Source organism: Trichomycterus rosablanca, chromosome 8, assembly GCF_030014385.1.
Source record: "Trichomycterus rosablanca isolate fTriRos1 chromosome 8, fTriRos1.hap1, whole genome shotgun sequence".
Taxonomy (NCBI): domain Eukaryota; kingdom Metazoa; phylum Chordata; class Actinopteri; order Siluriformes; family Trichomycteridae; genus Trichomycterus; species Trichomycterus rosablanca.
This window is the reverse complement of record NC_085995.1, coordinates 6,320,348-6,341,317: the sequence shown is the minus strand read 5'-3', so window position 1 is coordinate 6,341,317 and position 20,970 is coordinate 6,320,348. Positions and strand designations below refer to the sequence as shown.

At 39.6% G+C, this 20,970-nt stretch overlaps 1 protein-coding gene across 1 annotated transcript in view; it reads left to right on the top strand.

The window, feature by feature from the left end:
* The window catches only part of pigg (phosphatidylinositol glycan anchor biosynthesis class G (EMM blood group)), a 133,567-nt gene that overhangs the window by 104,845 nt on the left and 7,752 nt on the right, over nucleotides 1-20,970 (top strand). The window contains exons 12-13 of the mRNA XM_063000958.1: nucleotides 9,716-10,034; nucleotides 13,196-13,359. Coding sequence (XP_062857028.1) covers nucleotides 9,716-10,034; nucleotides 13,196-13,359 — 483 coding nt within the window. The remainder of the gene's footprint in view (nucleotides 1-9,715; nucleotides 10,035-13,195; nucleotides 13,360-20,970) is intronic.

Sequence of the window (20,970 nt, the reverse complement as noted above, 5' to 3'; positions counted from 1 at the left end):
AAAATCCCAGCTCTGGTGTGCTAGCGTGTTTTACCGCTGCGCCACCTGAGCGACCCTAAAGGCATTTTTGTGATGGCCTCTTTTTGTGATCGTCTCTTTTTGCAGTGTGTTTAAGGTGATTTTGCCTCTTTAGTCAAAACAGGATTTGTGTGGTCAGGAACTGATTTTAAAAGGAAAGATCTGGCTTGCAATGGGCATTATACCCTGTCCAGATTGTTCTCCTGTCAGGACCAGAGTGAAGCAGTTTGTTTGCTTTTTTTATTTTATTTTTTAAACCTTTTGAGTTTTCTCTCATGCACTTGGGCTGCTGCCCATCTCTGTACTAGCTACTGTTTTTAGGTAGCGCTTCCTACATACCTGTTTGCAGATCATTTTAAACATACCTACAGGCTGGTTGGTGACTGGAAGGAAAGGCTTACTGTATCATACAAACAACATAAGCGGTCATGCTGGACATGTGATAGATTCACTATTTAATCTAGGGAAGGCTTGATCACTTCCCAGTGTGCAATAGGTATAACCAAGACTCGTTAGTAATGGCAATTAAGCATTGGTGCCTAGACTTGTTTCCATCTTAATATTAGGAACTCATTTATGCTGTATTATTCTTGTCTGGTACAGTTTTGGTGTTCTACAAAAGGGGAGATCTGGCTTGCAATGGGCATTATAATTCATATTCAGTGGGGTGGTGATCAGGGCTCTGTGCAAGGTCACAATAATCTGTGCCATCACCCACAATTATATCACAACTGCTCCAGTAATTTATGGGATCCAGGGTTTGAATTACAGGCAGTGCTATCAGCCAGTCAGGCTTCTACATACAGACACGATTCGCATGATTTATGCAGTGCTGCAGAGTTCGGGTTCTGTGTCCAACAGGTGCAGGTGATTTAATCTCTTTAATATGACCTTTGGGTTGTTTCTTAGCTCCATGAATGAGGCCCTTCTTGCCCAGATGCCCAATTTTCCTGGGCAGTCAAAGACTGAAACATTAATTATTAAGGTGGTCACCACTATGGTCCTGGAAGCCCTTTTGAGAGAAAATTTGATTTATATGCTTTCCCTGATCTGTGCCTTGTCCTGATTCTAGTGTATAGCTACATAAAAAGGTTTTTTCTATCACAGTGAAAAGAAATCTACATACTAATCATTATTGTTTTATAGTCACATAGTAATTACTTCCCTGCTTTGATTATTTACAAACCTAATTAAATTAAGCCTAGTACTCACTATATCACTCTTAAAAACACCCAAGACTTTATATATGCTGCAAAGATAGTGGATTAATTGCTTAAGAATGATGAGACACTACACGATGTATAATCATATGTCATGGGTTGTTGAGATGCAGAAAGCAAAGCTTTCTAGCGTAGTATTAGTATTCAGAATGTACTGCACGATCAAGACTGCATCATAAATGTGAGAATAAACCGTCTGCAAATGATTCAAAATTAAAAACTAACATTATATAACAGTACAGGGTTCTGCAGGGTTCTTCTTCCAGTCCAAGTTTTTCTCTTTTTCAGCACTTTTGGAAGCACTTTATTGTCTTTTCTATGGCCACTGTCCAGGCCAGGAGATCCTTTTTTTTTTAGACTTGATCTCTGTCCAGTTTGTACTCCTGTCGTGACCAGAGTAAAGCAGTTTGTAAGAGAAAGAAAAAAACAGGGAGCAGAATGGGGACGTCCAGGGGAACAACCCTTTACAACCTTATTCCTTATTTAACTCTGGAGACAGGTACTCAAGCCCACGACTGATTGCTTTAGGGGTAGGAGAGAGAAAAATAAATAAAAACAACTGATAATTGCATTCATCTGTTTACGAGTGTATATATTTCATATTTCGAGATCTAATGCTCTTTTTTGTTTATCTCACAAATGTGACAGACAGGGTTAAGGGCCTTGCTCAAGGACCCAACAGTGGTTGCATAGCAGAGCCTAGATTTAAACCACCAGTCTTACTACCACTGTAATATCTATGTAAACCGTTGTATTTAAATATGTATTAATTGGTCTGTGAAGTGAACTCATCCCCAAAGTCAGTCCTCGCCTACTTTAGTGCACTTAGAATTTGACATTTTGACATCAATACCTTGCAACCCGGCTTTGCTTGCACTGCTGATAACCTGCATTTATTATTTATATTTAATATTTTACCAGCTTTATATACCTACATCAGACTAAAACAGGCTATGGCGGACAACACAGTGGAGCCAAGAAGGTTAAAGGCCTTGCTCAAGGGCTCAACAGTGACTGCATGGCAGAACCTTCTAGTTGGTAACCCACAGCTCTACCAGCTAGGCTACCACTAGGCAACTGTTATGAAATGTTTTGATTTGGTTATGCTGCCCTTGGTGCAACGTTAAATGTACTGTCACAGGGGTGGCATGTAAACATGTTAAAACAAGTTTAAGGTAAGTATGGCTAAAAACAGAAGTGCACTATATTTACATTTACATTTTCGTCATGTAGCAGACGCTCTTGTCCAGAGCAACTTACAGAAGTGCTTCCATAGTAAACATTACCTTACTCTAGTTTAAGTAGACAACCGTCAGAGAATATAAATCTGCTGAAAACCCTGTTAGAACCAAAGGTTTTTTTTTTTTATGCCAGAAATAAATAAGAGCATTAGTAAGTACATGTCAGCTTAAGTGCTTAGTAAAGAGATGGTTTTAAATCATCATTTGAAGACAGGAAGAGACTCAGATGTTCGGACAGACAAGGCAAGCTCAATCCACCACTTGGGTGCAAGTACAGAAAAGAGCCTTGATGCTTGTCTTCCTTGAGTTCTGGGTGGAGGATCAAGTCGAGTGAGACTGGTGGCTCAAAGGTTGCGTGGTACAGAGCGGGGTTTTATTAGACCTTAAGGGTAGATTGGGGATGGTCCATTTTTGGCTTTGTGGGCGAGCATCAGGAGCACCTGCCAGGAGGGAGTTGCAGTAGTCCAACCGAAAGATTACAAGTGACTAGACAAGAATCTGAGTGGCTTCCATAAGCCATGCATTAATCCTTCACTGCAGTTACCTAATACTTTCATACTTTCACTGAGTGCGTATTTTACTTTCAGTTAATAGCAGCAAAGAGAGGATAAATAACATGCTGCCCCTGCCTCAAGTCACTTCCTTATATGGCCCAGTGGCATTTCTGTGCTGTTAGCCTCTATGTGTTGCGTCTTTTCATCACTAAGAAAACACACACGTTGGCATGGCAGGCAAATATTTGAATCAATCCACTTAAAAAGCACATTCTGTGCACAACAAGCATAGATTTGTAAAGCATTGACTGAAAATTGCTGGAATAAGCTGAAATTTAGCGTCTTTGGAAGCGTAGACTGGACATGTCTGGATTAAATGAATCACTTGAGGGCAGCTTGCACTGGGAATGTTTGTAAAGCTCAAGGCAGTTATGCTTCCATTTCACTAGAAAAACAACACTTCCGTTTGCTTTCAACCCATTTAGATTGTGGGTTTTTTTTTTTAATCACCATGGCTGGGTCTTATATAAAAAAATAAATATTATTTTGCTACTACTTTGGTACTTTGGTGCCAAGTCAATGTTAAAGACTTACTCATATTTTCTTCTCTTTGATGCATTGGCAGAACAAAGTTCAGTCTGCACCACAATTCATAAAACTCTTAAGTCTGCAAGGGAAAAACTTTATTACAACCATCAGTTAAGGTGACCAAACACAATCTTTCATGCACCCAACCCTGGGATTTCTAAACTGAGTAAAATATCAGGGATTTGTATTTGCTTTCATGTTGACATTTGCTTAGTAAAGTTGTTATGCATAATGTATAAGTTATTGCTTTACTCTGATCTGGTTTTGTCTGTCCCACTTTTTTACGGGCTACAGCTGGTCAGTTATGTACACGTCCTACGCAAAAGCATCGGTCAAACTGTTGCTACACCTTAGCAACAAATACAAAGCAGCAGTTTAATGGCGGTGGTGCATGACATCCGAACACTGCTTTCATAATGCCCTGACACAAATAGACGTCTATATTTGAATTTTGCTTATATCTGCTGAATACTTTTGCACTTTTTTGTGAATGCCTCTCACAATGCAAATGTAGAGCACAGAAGTCAAACAGAGGCATTTGTTATTGGGGTTGTTAAACGTTTAGTTGTATTTCGGTCTAATAACCTAGCTGCATTGTTTGAAGAAATTTCCTTCATAAACATGGTGACACCTCTTAGTTCAACTGTTTAGCCACAGATGAACCGAATACCAGTGCAAATGTGTGCTTTGGACAGATGAGTCCATGTTTTGGCTTGTTTTTAGGAAATGCTAACAGCTTTTTTCCAAGAGCTGTAACAATCCTTAACCACAGTTGCTCCCTTGGTTAATACTTATTTAACAGACCAGACAGCACACTGACTGTTAACATGCTACATGTCATACATGTGTATTATGTGTACTATTATGTGTACTATTATGTGTATTATTATGTGTATCACTAAAACAAATTCCTTGTATATGTAACATACCTGGCAAAATAAAGTGATTCTGATTCTGATGTACCACTGACAAGGAGGCGTAAATTGGGATTTTAAATGTTTTTTTGGCAAAACAATGCCTGGCAATTTCTGCAATTATTAGAACAACTTTGTAGACACAGAGTGCATGTGCTTGACTGGCCTGCCTGCAGTCCAGATCTGTTTCTTTTTGAATATATATGGTGCATCATACATATGCAGGAATCAGACAACAATGATCATGGACTGTTTAGTAGCTGAAGTCTTGTGTCAAGCAAGAATGTGATCATCATGTTTGGTCTAGTGCCTCCTTACCTGACCACCTGAAAACTCAGCCCAGACAAAAGTTTAAATCACTAATTCACACATTTTTTTCACCAGATTTATTTTCATGACGGAGTAAAGGTAACCAAAGTACCCGGCAAAAACCCACGAGTAAACATGTGAAACTCAGATAACACTCTGGGTTATTCAGTGTTTATAAATAAATGTGTGACATACAGCTATACAGAAAAAAAATATACAGCTTTATACAACTTTGGAGCCATGTGACTATTAGTGAGCCAAAGTTTGGACTGCCCAACAGCACCAAAAATAATTAAATAAATAAAAAAACTATCAGGTTTTAGTGTTAGAGGTTATCAGCTGGACGTCTTTAGCAGATGTATGAACTGAGTCCATCAAACTGAGCCAGTCAGACAGCATAGACTGGACCCACCTGTCATATGTCTGAACTGACCAGTTGAATCAGATTCCAGACAGAGCTTATACGAGTCCGAACTGACCGCTGTTTTTAAAGTCTCTCTTTCATTTGCTTTTGTTTTGTACTTTTCTTTGTCTTTTTTTTTTTTATAAACGAACATTTCTTCCTCTTTCACTATCTCAGTGGGAGTAAGTTACCAAAGAGCAGATTAATAAAACATGACGGAACATCTGCTTACTTTCCTGTGCTTGAGAGCTCATGCTTTGTTTAGCTTTTCTCTTTTCCCACTCCGAAGGGAAATTCACACTAATCACACACGCTGTCAGTCCCGGAGCTCGGCCTCATTGTGTTCCCAGCATGTCTGACACATCAGGGCTTTTTTTTCCCTTGTGCTGTTGTTTATATTCAAGCACTTTCTTTTAAAGGCACATATTCTAGGGAAGCTTTTCTCCATTAGATCTTTGAAATAGATCGTTTGAGTACTCACTGGAAAATTTGCTTAATTTTCAGAAATCACAGATTTCACAAGTTTTTAAACAAAAGTACTACATTTCATGACTGTCATTAAATAACACTCATAAATGTAATGATAGAATCGATGAAAGCTACAATACACCGCACAGCATACCTAGAGTAGTGTTTTTAGCTGCTTTAGTCTCATCACACACACTCTCTCTCTCACACACACACATTCATACCTGTAAACATCAGTATGTGCAATTCACATTATCCCTCTCAAGTGTATGTAATCTTTTGACATTAGCTGTATATAAACCTCATGCAGTAGGCATGACGGAGCGTTTTAGGTAAATGGCAAAAATAAAACCAATCTTCTGAAAACCTGTGTGTAACAATCATAGCTGGAACTGTTTGACTGTGGATAAACATATATTAGTAGTAGTATTATTAGTATTAGTATTATTATAGCCAGAAATATGTACACGATACTGTCATGACTCTGCCTGCTCATGTATACCTGCCTAATACCAACCTGTTGCTAGGGCTATGTTGTCATGGTAACACATCGCCAAGCTATAACTGCTGCCGACACTTTTAGTGTCGATGTTGGGTGGTACATATTAGGGCACACAGGTGGCACTGAGAGAGAAATGAAGTTATCATTGTTGTGTGAATTACCAGAGGTTTGGAATCCAAATCCCTTTTTACAGTGATATGATTTTAGTAACATGGCATATTAAATAATAAATGATCAACGATGTGTCCTGCTATAATTTAATTATGGGCTGGGCGGAGGTGAAGAACACCACAAGCTGGTGCAGAGTTTTGTATAAGCTTGTTATTTCCCTATAACAGCTTTAACGGACTATTGTAAAATGAACAACATAAACAGATATGTAAATATGTCATGTAAAACCTGTAAATAAACTGGTGTAGTGTACTACTGAAAAACTGTAGAAAGTCCAAAAATTAACCATGAAACACAGAGAAAAAGGGGAGAACAAAGAGAGCCTGCTGACAAAATAAAGCCTATCACTCATATAAACAGAGAGATGTGCGCCAGCTAGTGAAGAATTACTGAACTGCTGGTCTTGGTACGCTTCTCTCGGGAATTTTTAACAATTGAGCTGGACATTTGGTTTTCCAGATTTTGTCCGTTAAATCCGAAATCTGTTGAATAGAGTTCCGTTAATCAAGGTTCCACTGTATAGTGTTTTCCTATATAGTTGTAATTTGTCATACAGCTGTGTAATAGTAATTGCATTACATAGTCGATATTATTTTATTCTACTCTATTATATTTACTGTAACTGTATTTACTCTGTGCTGGAGCTGCTGTAACACTTGAATTTCCCCCATGGGGATCAATATAGGAATCTTATCTTATAATGCTTTTCATTTCCACAGCCTCCACAATTATTTAATGTTTAATTTACATGAATAGCTGATCTGTAAATTACCTTTGTTTTTTCTCTCTCTCTATTTATGCATGTTTTCCCTGATTTTCTCCATATCTAGTCATATTCAATTACTCGATCGTTATTCGTCCCTACTGCTGCAGACCTCCACTCCTGACCAAGGAAAGTCATAACTGTGGCAAACCCCCTCTGACACATGTGTAGTACAAACCAATCTTTTCACCTGCACCTGGTCGGTTCATATGGAGATCTGTATTGCACCTGGAGAGTCATGCACTAATCTCCATTATCCCCCATCTCACTGTGCTGGCGCCATCGATCAGCCAGCAGAGGCCACTATTGAAGCAGTTATGAGGAAACACTGTTCAGCCGTTGTCCCGCCCATTACAGACAGGCAGCCAATTGTAGGCCGATAGCCTGATAGCTAAGATTTGAAATCTAGAGCTCGGCACTGGTGGGCTAGCATATTTTACCTCTAAATTACCGCTAAATTGCCATTGTTTTAATATATAAAGGTTGAAGACATGATACGTTAACTTTCTTTTTATTTACCATAATATTTGTGCTCCAACTTAAATCCTCATTGTGGCTGTTCTTGGTTTTTTTTTAAGTGCAACTTTGCTCCATTTGATGCGTTTAATATATTACTAAAGTTTTATTATATTGTTAAGATGTTATCATAGTAGTTCTACTTTGAAGCATATTTATTAGAGATAATCAAGATGATGATGCCTTTTGGATCTGTACACGGCAGATCCAGATTTTTAATTCACAATTTTCTCTGCTGTGGCTGTTGCCTGGATTCAGACCGCCAGTACAGACCAGACAGACTGTTCCTGTGTTACCCACATGAATTTGTGTGCTCTAAATGTGCTGTGATTCCTAAAATGTTAGACCAGTATCCTCTTGATATTTTACACTTTAACCTTTTATGGATTTAATTTTGAATGCAGTATGCATGTGCTGGATCTTCTCATTAGCGCTCTGCGGTTGACACGGCTGATCTGCATGTGGGCTGTGTAATAAGGTCTGTAGGTTTAGCTCTCGACAGTGGTGCACGTAGACTCACCGCTATTGATCTGCTGAACTCCAGCAGGTCTGGCCGAATGCACTGCTGACAAATCTCTAAACAACGGGGTTCTGTCAGTATCGATCCCTGAAGTGTGTGTTTAAGACTGAAGTATTGCAAGTGTGTGTTTTTGTTCTACTTTTTCACTGTCGTCACATTTGGGAAATGCTTTAGTAAATTTAATTTAGTAGAAAAAGTATTGCTCATGTTTTATTAGTTGTTGGGAATTTCCTGGGGAATTTCTGCATGAATAGAAGCTGGGATATTTAAGGATTTACGGTGCATTGATCAATTGGAAAAAAGTATTTAGCCATATAGACTACTATGTTATAGTAAATGCTAATCATCCTTTAAAGGCTTCCTAACATCTGGAAATCCATAATTATGTTTACAATGTATTATTACCCAGTGTTATTATAAGACTAGCTAGTTCAATAAAAAAATTTTTTCTATTTTATTTATGCATTTTCTCCCAATTTAGTGTAGTCAGTTTGTCTTCCGCTGCTAGGCGATCCCTGATTGCAGTCGAGGTGGGTAAATTGCTGCTCACGCCTCCTCCGACCCGTGTGCAGCCCCTAGCGAAACACAGGGTTTGAAGACCCCACCCACATAGCCCGGTCATCCCGCCCTAGCAGAAACGTGTCTGCTGCAGGCCCTGCCAATTATGCACGCTAGATGGCGCCCAGCTGTCTGGTGACAACGCCGAGGAGTTTAGAATCTCGACGCTGGTGTGCTAGCGTAATATCCCGCTGCGCCACCTGGGTGCTACTAGTTCAATACATTTAAGCATTTAGTAGTTGCTTTTATCCACTGAAGACTATTTGAGCAGTTGAGGGTTAAGCGCCTCGGTCAGGGGTTAAGCACCTCGGTCAGGGGCCCAACAGTGGCTACTTTGGCAGTGGTGGGGCTTGAACCAACAACCTTCTGCTTGCTAGTCCAATACCTTAACCACTGAGCTACCACTGCCCATACAACACATTACCTTCCCAAATGACCCAATTTGTTAATGGTCAGCTACAACTGTTTGCTGTTGTCCATTACTTTAGGTCTATCAGTATGGTAAAGACTGTAATGATCAAATCAAAAAGTCAAAGACACTAAGCATACACTAAATGGCCAGAAGTATGTGCGCACCCCTTATAATTATTGAGTTTAGATGTTTTTAGGTGCATCCAATGATGAGGTGTATCCTATTACATATATAAAAGAATGTAAAGGCTACTAACTAAATAGCAACATTTTGATTAAAGAATATTTCATGTTTCTCCCCTGTGCACAAAACAAGGTCTATAACGGCATGCTTTGACATGGTTTACAAATGCTCCTTTGTGAAATGTACAAATTCCCACAGACACTCCAAAATCCTGTGGAAAAAATAGAGCTTGTTATAGATGTAAAGGAAAACCAGCTCTATCTTAAGCCCATGATTTTGAAATGGGATTTTCAACAAGCTCATGGTCATGTGTCCTAATACTTTTGGCCATAAATCGTACCTTTGAGCTCAGTTCATGCCATTGTAAAGAAATTTAGAAGCCACTCAACAAGAAATCATGTTAATCTCTCATTCATTCTCTTTCTCTCTCTGTAGGGGAACAGGTGGGGCACGCTTCGTGTACGTCTTTGTCCTCGGGATCCTTTTTACTGGCGTCAAGGACCTACTGCACTCCCAGTTGATGTCGTCCGTGGTAGACAGTGGTCGTTTGAAAAGCAGGGGATTGTGGGAGATCTACAGTGGTCTGGTGCTGTTAGTGGCCCTGCTGTTCCGTGCTCATAACCTGCCCACGCTGGCATGCTGCCTGCTCATTCAAACCCTCATGGCTGAGTTTATCTGGAAGAGGCTGCACTACGATGCCGCCCAGACCACTATCATGCACTACTGGTTCGGACAGGCCTTCTTCTATTTCCAGGTAAAAGCAGAACACGGGTCATCAAGGGTTCTGTTTGCCTCACTATCAACCTTTTATTTGTATACACTTATCAGCCATAACTTTAAAACCACCTCCTTGTTTCTACACTCACTGTCTATTTTATCAGCTCCACTGACCATATATAAGCACTTTGTAGTTCTACAATTACTGACTGTAGTCCATCTGTTTCTGTGCATGCGTTGTTAGCCCCCTTTTATGCTGTTCTTCAATGGTCAGGACCCCCACAGGACCACTACAGAGCAGGTATTATTTGGGTAGTGGATCATTTTCAGCTCTGCAGTGAGACTGACATGGTGGTGGTGTGTTAGTGTGTGTTGTGCTGGTATGAGTGGATATGACACAGCAGCGCTGATGGAGTTTTTAAACACCTCACTGTCACTGCTGGACTGAGAATAGTCCACCAACCAAATATATCCAGCCAACAGCGCCCCTTGGGCAGCGTCCTGTGACCACTGATGAAGGTCTAGAAGATGACCAACTCAAACAGCAGCAATAGATGAGCGATCGTCTCTGACTTTACATCTACAAGGTGGACCAACTAGGTAGGAGTGTCTAATAGAGTGGACAGTGAGTGGACACTGTATTTAAAAACTCCAGCAGCGCTGCTGTGTCTTATCCACTCATACCAGCACAACACACACTAACACACCACCACCATGTCAGTGTCACTGCAGTGCTGAGAATGATCCACCACCTAAATAATACCTGCTCTGTGGGGGTCCTGACCATTGAAGAACAACATGAAAGGGGGCTAACAAAGCATGCGGAGAAACAGATGGACTACAGTCAGTAATTGTAGAACTACAAAGTGCTCCTAAATGGTAAGTGGAGCTGATAAAATAGACAGTGAGTGTAGAAACAAGGAGGTGGTTTTAATGTTATGGCTGATCAGTGTATATCAAGAGTTTTTCAGTCATATCGCCTAGCCCTATTACCATGTGCCGTCAAATCAATCACAACCCTGACCAGGATAAAGCAGTTTGTGTAAATAAAACAATGACTGAATGATGCTACCCCTAATATAAACTACACAGGGATGTGTTACCTAACTGCGTCTCAAGCCAACACACAGACACAGCAGCACAGAATTTGACCAAAAGGCTTCCTTTCACTTTATTGGTTCCAAAACAGGATTTTTTGTGTCTCAGCAGTCCAGACCTTATAAATAAGTGTGTTTGAAAAGGAACAGAAAGTGGGTAGCACTGTCGCCTCACAGCGAAAAGGTCCTGGGTTCGATCCCCGGGTGGGGTGGTCCAGGTCCTTTCTGTGCGGAGTTTGCATGTTCTCCCCGTGTCTGCGTGGGTTTCCTCCGGGTGCTCCGGTTTCCTCCCACAGTCCAAAAACATGCCACTAGGCTAATTGGAGACACTGAATTGTCCCATAGTTACCTAGCCGCTGGGATGCACTGACCAGTGCATTGTAGTGCCAGTCCCAAGCCTGGATAAATAGGGAGGGTTGTGTCAGGAAGGGCATCCGGCGTAAAAACTGTGCCAAATCCCGCCGGCGACCCCTAAAAAGGGAAGAAGCCGGAAATGCCGACCCCGTAACCGAAAAACGGGACAAAAGGCTGAGGAACAAGAAGAAGTTTGAAAAGGAACAGAAAAGGAAAAGCAGACAATATTTTAGGTTGTAAGGGGTTACAGAACTGCTGCATGTGCAGTCTTTTGTCTTCTTTTTAAATAACATGTTTGATGCGGTACGCCTCAGGCTCCTAAAGCAGTGTTTTCTCTCCAGCAGAAATTCAATTTTCACTCTGAATAGGGCAGGACAAAAAGAGCTGAATGATGCAGGACTGAATATGCACTCGGGTTGGTTTACAAATATTATTAAACTGAAGTAATACTTCTTATTAGAAATATAGACACGGTCAGCATTTGTTACAAACTTTTATAACACTTTTATTTTTTTTACATCTGCTTCAGCAAAATTGTGTTGTAAAAACATATAAATGCAGAAAGTTTAGCTGATTTACTATGTGAGTGTTCAAACAAATTTTACTGACACAATGTGTTAAACAAAAGGCTGTACTAAATTAATCACATTAATTACCTTGAGTTTATTCATTAAATTACATGTTGCATCAGCTACAGGTGGAAGTCTAGTGGCCTGCACACAGCTCTGACCTTACAACCATCAGACAGCTTAGGACTGTATTGGACCAAGTGGAAATTAGGGAATTCTTTCAGTACAGCAAAATACTACCCTCAATACTGAATCAGTATTCTGTCCATGTTTTGCTTTGAGTTATTGTTATTGGAAGGTAAAGCTACAAATAAATTTTCTTAGCGTCAGGATTAACATGAATTGACTTCTCTTAGGCTGTTTGCCAGATGCACTTGTAAACCTTTCACTGTAGTCTGAGAGGCTGTAAATCCTTCTTGAAAAGATTAACAAGGGTTACGTGTAACAGAATTTTTACCATAGACAGACTGAAAGTAGAAAGGTGGCATATCATATAAACATATTAATTATCTGATGGAGGGTTAAAACAAAGCCTAAGACTTATTATTGATATGTTTTTAAGCAAAATTATTTGTGAATCAGAAAATAACATCACAAAGGTTTGATTCCCCTGACTTTTAACAATACATTGTTGAGGTCTCTTTGTTAAAGCCAAATTTTAAGAATTCATATGTGCAAGTTCCTAAGAAACAATACCCCATTGTGCCTGTAGGACTCCACTCTGTACGAAACCCTGAGCAGATAAAAAAAAACAGCAATCTCATGCGTTTAATGATATTTTGAACTGAAATCAAACCCCAGCTGTTTAAACTCTGTAAAAATAGATTTCGGCGTCGAGTGTGTCGGTGTACATTTTGTCTCTTTGTTACGACCGTCGTGTTTATTTCTTGATCCTACAATAGTTTTTTTTCTTCTTCTTCTTTAGCTTGGATGCTTTCTGTGCAGCCTGTATTCAGATGCTTTCACAGAAATGTAGCAAAATGTAGATTTGCTTTTCTTGGAATTTAATGCTCTTAGACTCACTTCATATTTAGAGCCCTACAATCTTCCTCATGGCATTTTTATGCACAAAACATATTTTGAGGACCAGAGTTTATATGGCAAAAATGTAGAAGCTTGGAGCTGAATGTAAAAAAATAAAACCAATAAAAAAATTTTGCTTTGTGATTGTGTTTTAGGGGAACTCTAATAACATAGCGACTGTGGATATCTCAGTGGGCTTTGTGGGGCTGGAGAGCTACGTGGAGGCTCCGGCTATCTTTCTCACTGCGTGCAGCACGTACGCTGGTCCTCTGCTCTGGGCCTGTCACCTGGTGTGTTACCTAAACTCTGAGAGGGACAGGTAAGTGACTCCCAGTGTCATTTATAGACACATGCATATAAGCATAACTTTTAAAGTGACCTAAAATAGAACTTAATAGTAAAGGTAGATTGGAGTGTAGTGACAATGATTTTGTTAACAAAAATCCACAAAGGTGTGCAGTACAACAAAATTATTTTCCACGTATCCCAGCTTGTTTGGAAGAGCGCAGAGTCAACCATTGTATGACACCCTTGTAGCAGACAGGGTTAAAGGCCTTGCTTAAGGGCCAAACAGTGGCCTGAAATTTGAAGATTTGAACCCACAATCATCCGATTGTTAGAGTCCGATTGTTAGAGTTACTGAGAGTAACTCTAATTTCAATCCTCTGTATGTCCTGTACATATTGCAGTATTGACAATAAAGCAAACGTTTTTTTACTTTGATAATTGAACATTCCTTTATTACAGTGTTATAAATATAAAATTGACTGTACTTTGATGGCATTACAAGTGCCATGTGTTTATTTTCAGAGTTTTTACCTAGCATTACATTGACATGAACTGCTAGAATTGGTGCTGAATGTTAACTGTCTGTTTCTAAAGCTATAGCCAATGTTTAAGCTAGCATTGAACATTATATAAACCTCTGAAACAAGCCTTAAAGGAAATGTTTGGTTTGTACAGCCATGGATAGCATTTAGTTATCAAATTATATATACAAGAGTCCTTCAAAAGGGTTTCTGCACTTTTTTAAACTCTATTTATTAAGAATTTCAAAAACAAATGACATCACTTTTCTACATTGTCACCTTCCGATGCATTTTTCCCAGCATCGTACCAACTTTTTAATGCCATCAGCAAAAAATGTTTTTGGTTAAGCGTGTAACCACTGATGCACCGCTGCTTTCACATCATCATCACATGAAAAGCTTCTTTAAGCGTACAAAAAGGTGAAAATCAGATGCCGCTGAATCTGGACTATAAGCTCTTTCTTAGTCTCTCAGACATGACCGATTACTACTACTCCCACCCTCACTGTTTCCAACCAAAATATAAAAGTGCGGAAACTTTTTAAAGATCCCTCGTACTAATCAAATTTTGCAGATAGGGGTTTTGTTTGTTTGTTAACAATGTTGTACGAGGTTTATTTTAATATTATGTTTTTATTATCTGATACTGAAAAATATTTGATTGCACACATTTATAACACACAAACACACACATAGCTAGCAGTTATTCATGCGTGTGCCAAACAACTGAAGTGGTAACAGTGCCATATGCAAAACATTACCAATACACTCCATCTGTTCTGAGCTGAGCAAACGTCTAGTGCACACATTTTCTCCCAAACACACATTAAGAAGATTGAAGGATGAAGCCGCTGACAGGTTATCTCTGGATCAGATCTAGCATCGCCGTAGGTAATGAGGAGACTCTTTCTGCGGAGCGGCATTTTATTTAGGGTTTTCAGTGATGCCTAAGAGAAATGATCCAGTCATGCGGAGGGTTTAGTGATGACAGATGAGAGATGAGTGCTTAATGGATGAATGTGATTAGTATCAGTCATCTTTAAAAGAAAAACAGCCAATACATCTTGTAGAGCGTGAAGAATCTCTGCATGTTCTACCTGACGTCAGTGTGATAAGTGAACAGTCCAGGTTCTGGTTTTCTCTGCTCTGCTGCTCATTTAGGCAGATTTTAGCTGATTCCTTAGAGAAAAGAATAAAGTAATGCATCTAGCAAACTACAAAATACAGAAAGTTGCCGCTCAGGTGGCGCAGCGGTAAAGTACACTAGCACACCAGGGGTTTCGTATACATCATATTGAATCTCAGCTCTGCCTTCCGACTGGGCTGGGCGGCTGCATGGACAACGATCGGCTGTTGTTTATAGGGTTAGGGGTAAAAAGTCGGATCATAGGTCCTCATAACTGGTGCAACTGTGGCCCCTGCTGGCTGACTGCTAACGCCTGCACAGGGCTGAGGAATAATGCTGATGGGGGTGTGGCCCTCCATACACAGTGCCCGTCGGTGTATGAACTCGACTCGTGCAGGTGAAAAATGCAGTCTGTACTGACTGTATGTCCCGGAGGGGGCGTATGTCAGTTGAGAGGCGTCCTCAGTCAGCGGTGAAGGTTCGAATCAGTATAGAGGACGCATTCAGGGTAATTGGACACGAATAGATTATTGAGAGAAAATTGGGGGGAAAAAGTGGGAAAGATTATTATAATAATAAAAATACAGAAAGCTAACATTGTAGCTACTTACATGTTTGATCTTCATATAATAACAATGCTGCCCAACAAACAAATATGTGAATAAAAAGGAAACATTTTAACATTCTGAATGGATTAATAAACACTAAAATAAGCCATGAGCATTTTTTTTATTATTATTTATTTTAGGATTATGGATGGCATTCAATATCCAAAGTAGAAAATAGTCTGTCAAAACACTGAGTTATAAATAATAAAAATAAAAGTTTAAACATTCGTTTATTGCTTCCGGCCATTAAAAAACTTTTTTAAAAATCTGTATTTGGTTATTTATTTATTTTATTTTATTTACTTAAATTACTTTTGAATATTATGCCTAAAGCCTAGCAGATAAGCGCTGGCTCACCAAAGATAAATAAATTAACTTTGAGAAACATGAAACTTACAAAAATAGTTTTATTTTCAGATACATTTCACTTGTTTTACTCTTATTTAAGTGAGTTTGTACAGACAAAGTTCCTTAGTACTTTTTAATGTATGTTCAGTTACGTGCATTTAATATACAGCGGTACCTTGAAAATCGACGTCACTTAGTTCTGGGAGTGGCTTCGACTTTAAAAGGCGTTGAGTTGAGAAGGTATTTTTTCCCATAAGGATAAATGGGAAACCTGGTCATGTGTTTCATGATCCTATGGAACGGCATATATTTTAGTCTAATGTAAAAATAAAGGGGTTGTTTTTGACACTTCTACACTAAAAATAACACAAATATAATATAAAAACACTGGTATACAATTAAAAACAGTTAAAAATCGAAAAGCTGCACTTTACCTTTACTTCTTTATTGTTTCCTTATGCTTCTTAATCATGGAGATGCTTGGAATCTCATATTCTGTTTAGTAAAGACGCATTCACATAAGAAGCGGCAATGTAGTGTAGTACTAAGCTTAACGTGACTAAACGTACTAAAACAACGAGCGAGGAAGAGAACTTATGAGCAGTAATAATTAAGAAAGGTTTAGTGTTTCTATGTCATTCTTTTAATACATTAAGTCACATTAATCGTTTTAGACTCTGAATAGCTGATTCTCACAATTTCTTAGCACCTCGAGCTGTAACACAACTTTAAAAGTGAAACAGGAGGAGAATCCAGATAAACACAGATACATGTGGAGCTTTCAGAGTGGATTTGACGGTTATTCCACACAAATGCAGATTCGTCTCATAGTCGCACTTTGTTGACGTTTTACCACATCACTGAACATGCTGAGTTTAAGGGAAATGTCAAGTTTAAGGGTACAAATTTCTCCACTAAGTGCGTCGAGTTTTAAAGATTTCAAGCTAAGGTACCACTGTATTTTGTATGTAAGAATGTATTCCTTTGTTTGGATATGTTTCCATTATAATTAATGCACCCATGCTTAGATAGAATGGAATTTTGTCTGAACTTACCAAGAAATAGCAGGCACTTATGATATAAAGGAGAATAGCACCCTCCTTCAAACATGATGAAGCCCAATGACCTGCTTGAGCTGCAGTTTAATAAAACAGTGAATATATGTGCTAGTACTTATCTAATTAGTATCGATTGTACGGTATGATTAGGGGGCGGCATGGTGGCTCGGTGGGTAGCACCATCACCTCACTGCAAGAAGGTCCTGGACTCGATTCCCAGGTAGAGTGGTTTGGGTTTTTTCTGTGTGGAGTTTGCATGTTCTCCCCATGTCCGTGTGGGTTTCCTCTGAGAGCTCTGGTTTTCTCCTAGTGTGTGTATATTTGCAAATTTGCAAAAAATATTACAAATAGTTTGCTGAAGACAAGCAGTCCAAGAACATGGATTACTGGAATGCCCTGTGGTCTGACGAGACCAAGATAAACTTGTTTGGCTCAGATGGTGTCCAGCATGTGTGGCGGCGCCCTGGTGAGAAGTATCAAGACAACTGTATCTTGCCTACAGTCAAGCATGGTGGTGGTAGCATCATGGTCTTGGGCTGCATGAGTGTTGCTGGCACTGGGGAGCTGCAGTTCATTGAGAGAAACATGAATTCCAACATGTACTGTGACATTCTGAAACAGAGCATGATCCCCTCCCTTCAAAAACTGGGCCTCATGGCAGTTTTCCAACAGGATAACGACCCCAAACACAACCTCCAAGATGACAACTGCCTTGCTGAGGAAGCTGAAGGTAAAGGTGATGGACTAAACCCAATTGAGCACCTGTGGCGCATCCTCAAGTGGAAGGTGGAGGAGTTCAAGGTGTCTAACAACCACCAGCTCCGTGATGTCATCATGGAGGAGTGGAAGAGGATTCCAGTAGCAACCTGTGCAGCTCTGGTGAATTCCATGCCCAGGAGGGTTAAGGCAGTGCTGGATAATAATGGTGGTCACACAAAATATTGACACTTTGGGCACAATTTGGACATGTTCACTGTGGGGTGTACTCACTTATGTTGCCAGCCATTTAGACATTAATGGCTGTGTGTTGAGTTATTTTCAGAAGACAGTAAATCTACACTGCTATACAAGTTGTACACTGACTACTCTAAGTTATATCCAAGTTTCATGTCTATAGTGTTGTCCCATGAAAAGATATAATAAAATATTTGCAGAAATGTGAGGGGTGTACTCACTTTTGTGATACACTGTATATATGATTTATTACTCAATCATTTTTCACAAGTTCTGAACATTTTCCAGCTCTGTGGTTCAGCACAATTAGTAGGCGGTTCAGACGCAACGTGCATAAACTACTGCTTTAGTAAGTTTAATTGTCACTTTCGTACATCTAGCCTGCTGTGTTCTCTTTCCTCTACAGATCTACAGATCAGCTGTACAACATGTCTTTTTAAGAATAAGCTCTACTTCTGGTTCCTACATGCATCAATAATGTCTAATTGTGGACTATTACTTCATTATATGATATCAATCAATCATAGACAGGACATCGTTTTTCATGATGATTAGCCGAACATGAGGTTCAGACGACAGAATAATACGGAGACATAACTTGCATTGCTGGTGGATGGAGTCTCATTAGGATGATGGATATACGGAGTGATAGCGATTAATTATAATGAGAGGAGACAATCTGGGAATGAAAAGCAGTGTATTATAGTGACGTTTAGATAATGTGTTTCCACCGTAAGGCCGCATTCACATGAGAAGCGGCAAAACTGCGAACCTCGGCACAAATTGCTGCTTTGTTCAGCGCTTGGCTTGAGTGGTGCAGTAAAACATCATCAAAGTGCGAATATGAGACAAATATGCACGTACACTGATCAGCCATAACATTAAAACCACCTCCTTGTTTCTACACTTACTGTCCATTTTATCAGCTCCACTTACCATATAGAAGCACTTTGTAGTTCTACAATTACTGACTGTAGTCCATCTGTTTCTCTGCATACTTTTTTTACCTGCTTTCAACCTGTTCTTCAATGGTCAGGACTCTCCCAGGACCACTACAGAGTAGGTATTGTTTAGGTGGTGGATGATTCTCAGCACTGCAGCGACACTGGCATGGTGGTGGTGTGTTAGTGTGTGTTGTGCTGGTATGAGTGGATCAGACACAGCAGCACTGCTGGAGTTTTTAAACACCTCACTGTCACTGCTGGACTGAGAATAGTCCACCAACCAAAAGTATATCCAGCCAACAGCGCCCCGTGGGCAGCGTCCTGTGTGGTCTAGAAGATGACCAACTCAAACAGCAGCAATAGATGTGCGATCGTCTCTGACTTTACATCTACAAGGTGGATCAACTAGGTAGGAGTGTCTAATAGAGTGGACAGTGAGTGGACACGGTATTTAAAAACTCCAGCAGCGCTGCTGTGTCTGATCCACTCATATCAGCACAACACACACTAACACACCACCACCATGTAATTGTCACTGCAGTGCTGAGAATTATCCACCACCTAAATAATACCTGCTCTGTGGGGGTCCTGACCATTCAAGAACAGGGTGAAAACAGACTAAAACGGTATGCAGAGAAACAGATGGACTACAGTCAGTAATTGTAGAACTACAAAGTACTTCTACATATATGGTAAGTGGAGCTGATAAAATGGACAGTGAGTGTAGAAACAAGAAGGTGGTTTTAATTTGTTGGCTGATCAGTGTATATCTATGTTTAGCTGGATTTTATTAACTGTTTTTCTTTTAAACTTGTGTTACAGCTCGGGGTGCTGAGAAATGGTGAGAATTGGCTTTTCAGAGAGAGTCTAAAATGCTTATCGTAAAAAAAAAAAGCTTAATGTGGTTTAATGTACTAATGTACTAATAATTACTGCTCTCCACTGATGAAATTCCTCGGTTGTTGTTTTAATACAATGTTAAGCTTTGTTCATGTTAAACATTGTACTGCCTGAGTCACTTTAACTGTATTGTATGAAACAGTTCTTCTCATAGGAGGTGCTTTGAAAAGGTCAGCAAACTGGGTCAAAGTTCAACCAGGTGTGCAAAAATCACAAGCCCATCGCTGACGAAAGTGCCACACTCCATAGGAAACACTGGCACAAACGGAGCAAAAGCAGTTTTGCCGCTTCTCATGTGAATGCGCCCTTACAGAATAGCACTCATGTTTGGTTTACAGCTTTTGTGGCTGAGCTGTTGTTGCTCCTGGACTTTTTCTTATGTACAATAAAATCAGTAAATGTCGGTCAGTAATTTGACCTGTAGAAAATGTGCCAGGACCATGTTGCTGTATCAAGTTGCTGAATGCTTCATTCAACTGTCAGTGTTTGTCTATGGAGTTAGCATGGCAGGATGCCTGATATTTTAGGGAACCAGTGGCAGTGTGTTTTTAAGGTATTTATTTCATTAAGAGTTTTTCCAACTGTAAAACCTGAACAGAACCTAAAACTGATGCCTGAGCTGGCCAGATTTCATGTGAGGAAGCAGTCCAAACTGCTCTATGCAACTCAATTAGCCTTGGTTGATCTTCAGTCTGTATTTAAGTTCTATAAAGGTAGAGGAATTAATTGTTGAAGTTGGTGTTCTTTATTAGTTGAGTCTAGCCAATCGATTAATCAGAGTGAAGGACCGCAGAAATGCTGAAAATGCTGCACAATGACAGATCAATATGTGATACAAAATTGCATTTTTCCCCTTAAAAGAAAAAAAACAAGGCAGGAAAACTTGAGATGTAACTGTAGTAATCTGTAGAATCAATGTGGCAAGATACTCTGGGAGGAGAGCAGTTTATCAGTGTAATGGTCTTCTGCTAGATATAAGTACGTTCTTCCCTTTCCTGGCTCAGACATAAAATCCGCACCGTTTTCTCATAAATGGTTTTGAAGAAATATAAAGCAATTTTAAAGCTCTGGCACTGCACAGCTAGTGTAAAGTGTTCCCCTTTAAAGCCATACAAATATTTATGATATAATAATGTGGTTTATTGCTCACTTTATTGACTGAATATGTTTAATCGAGACCCTG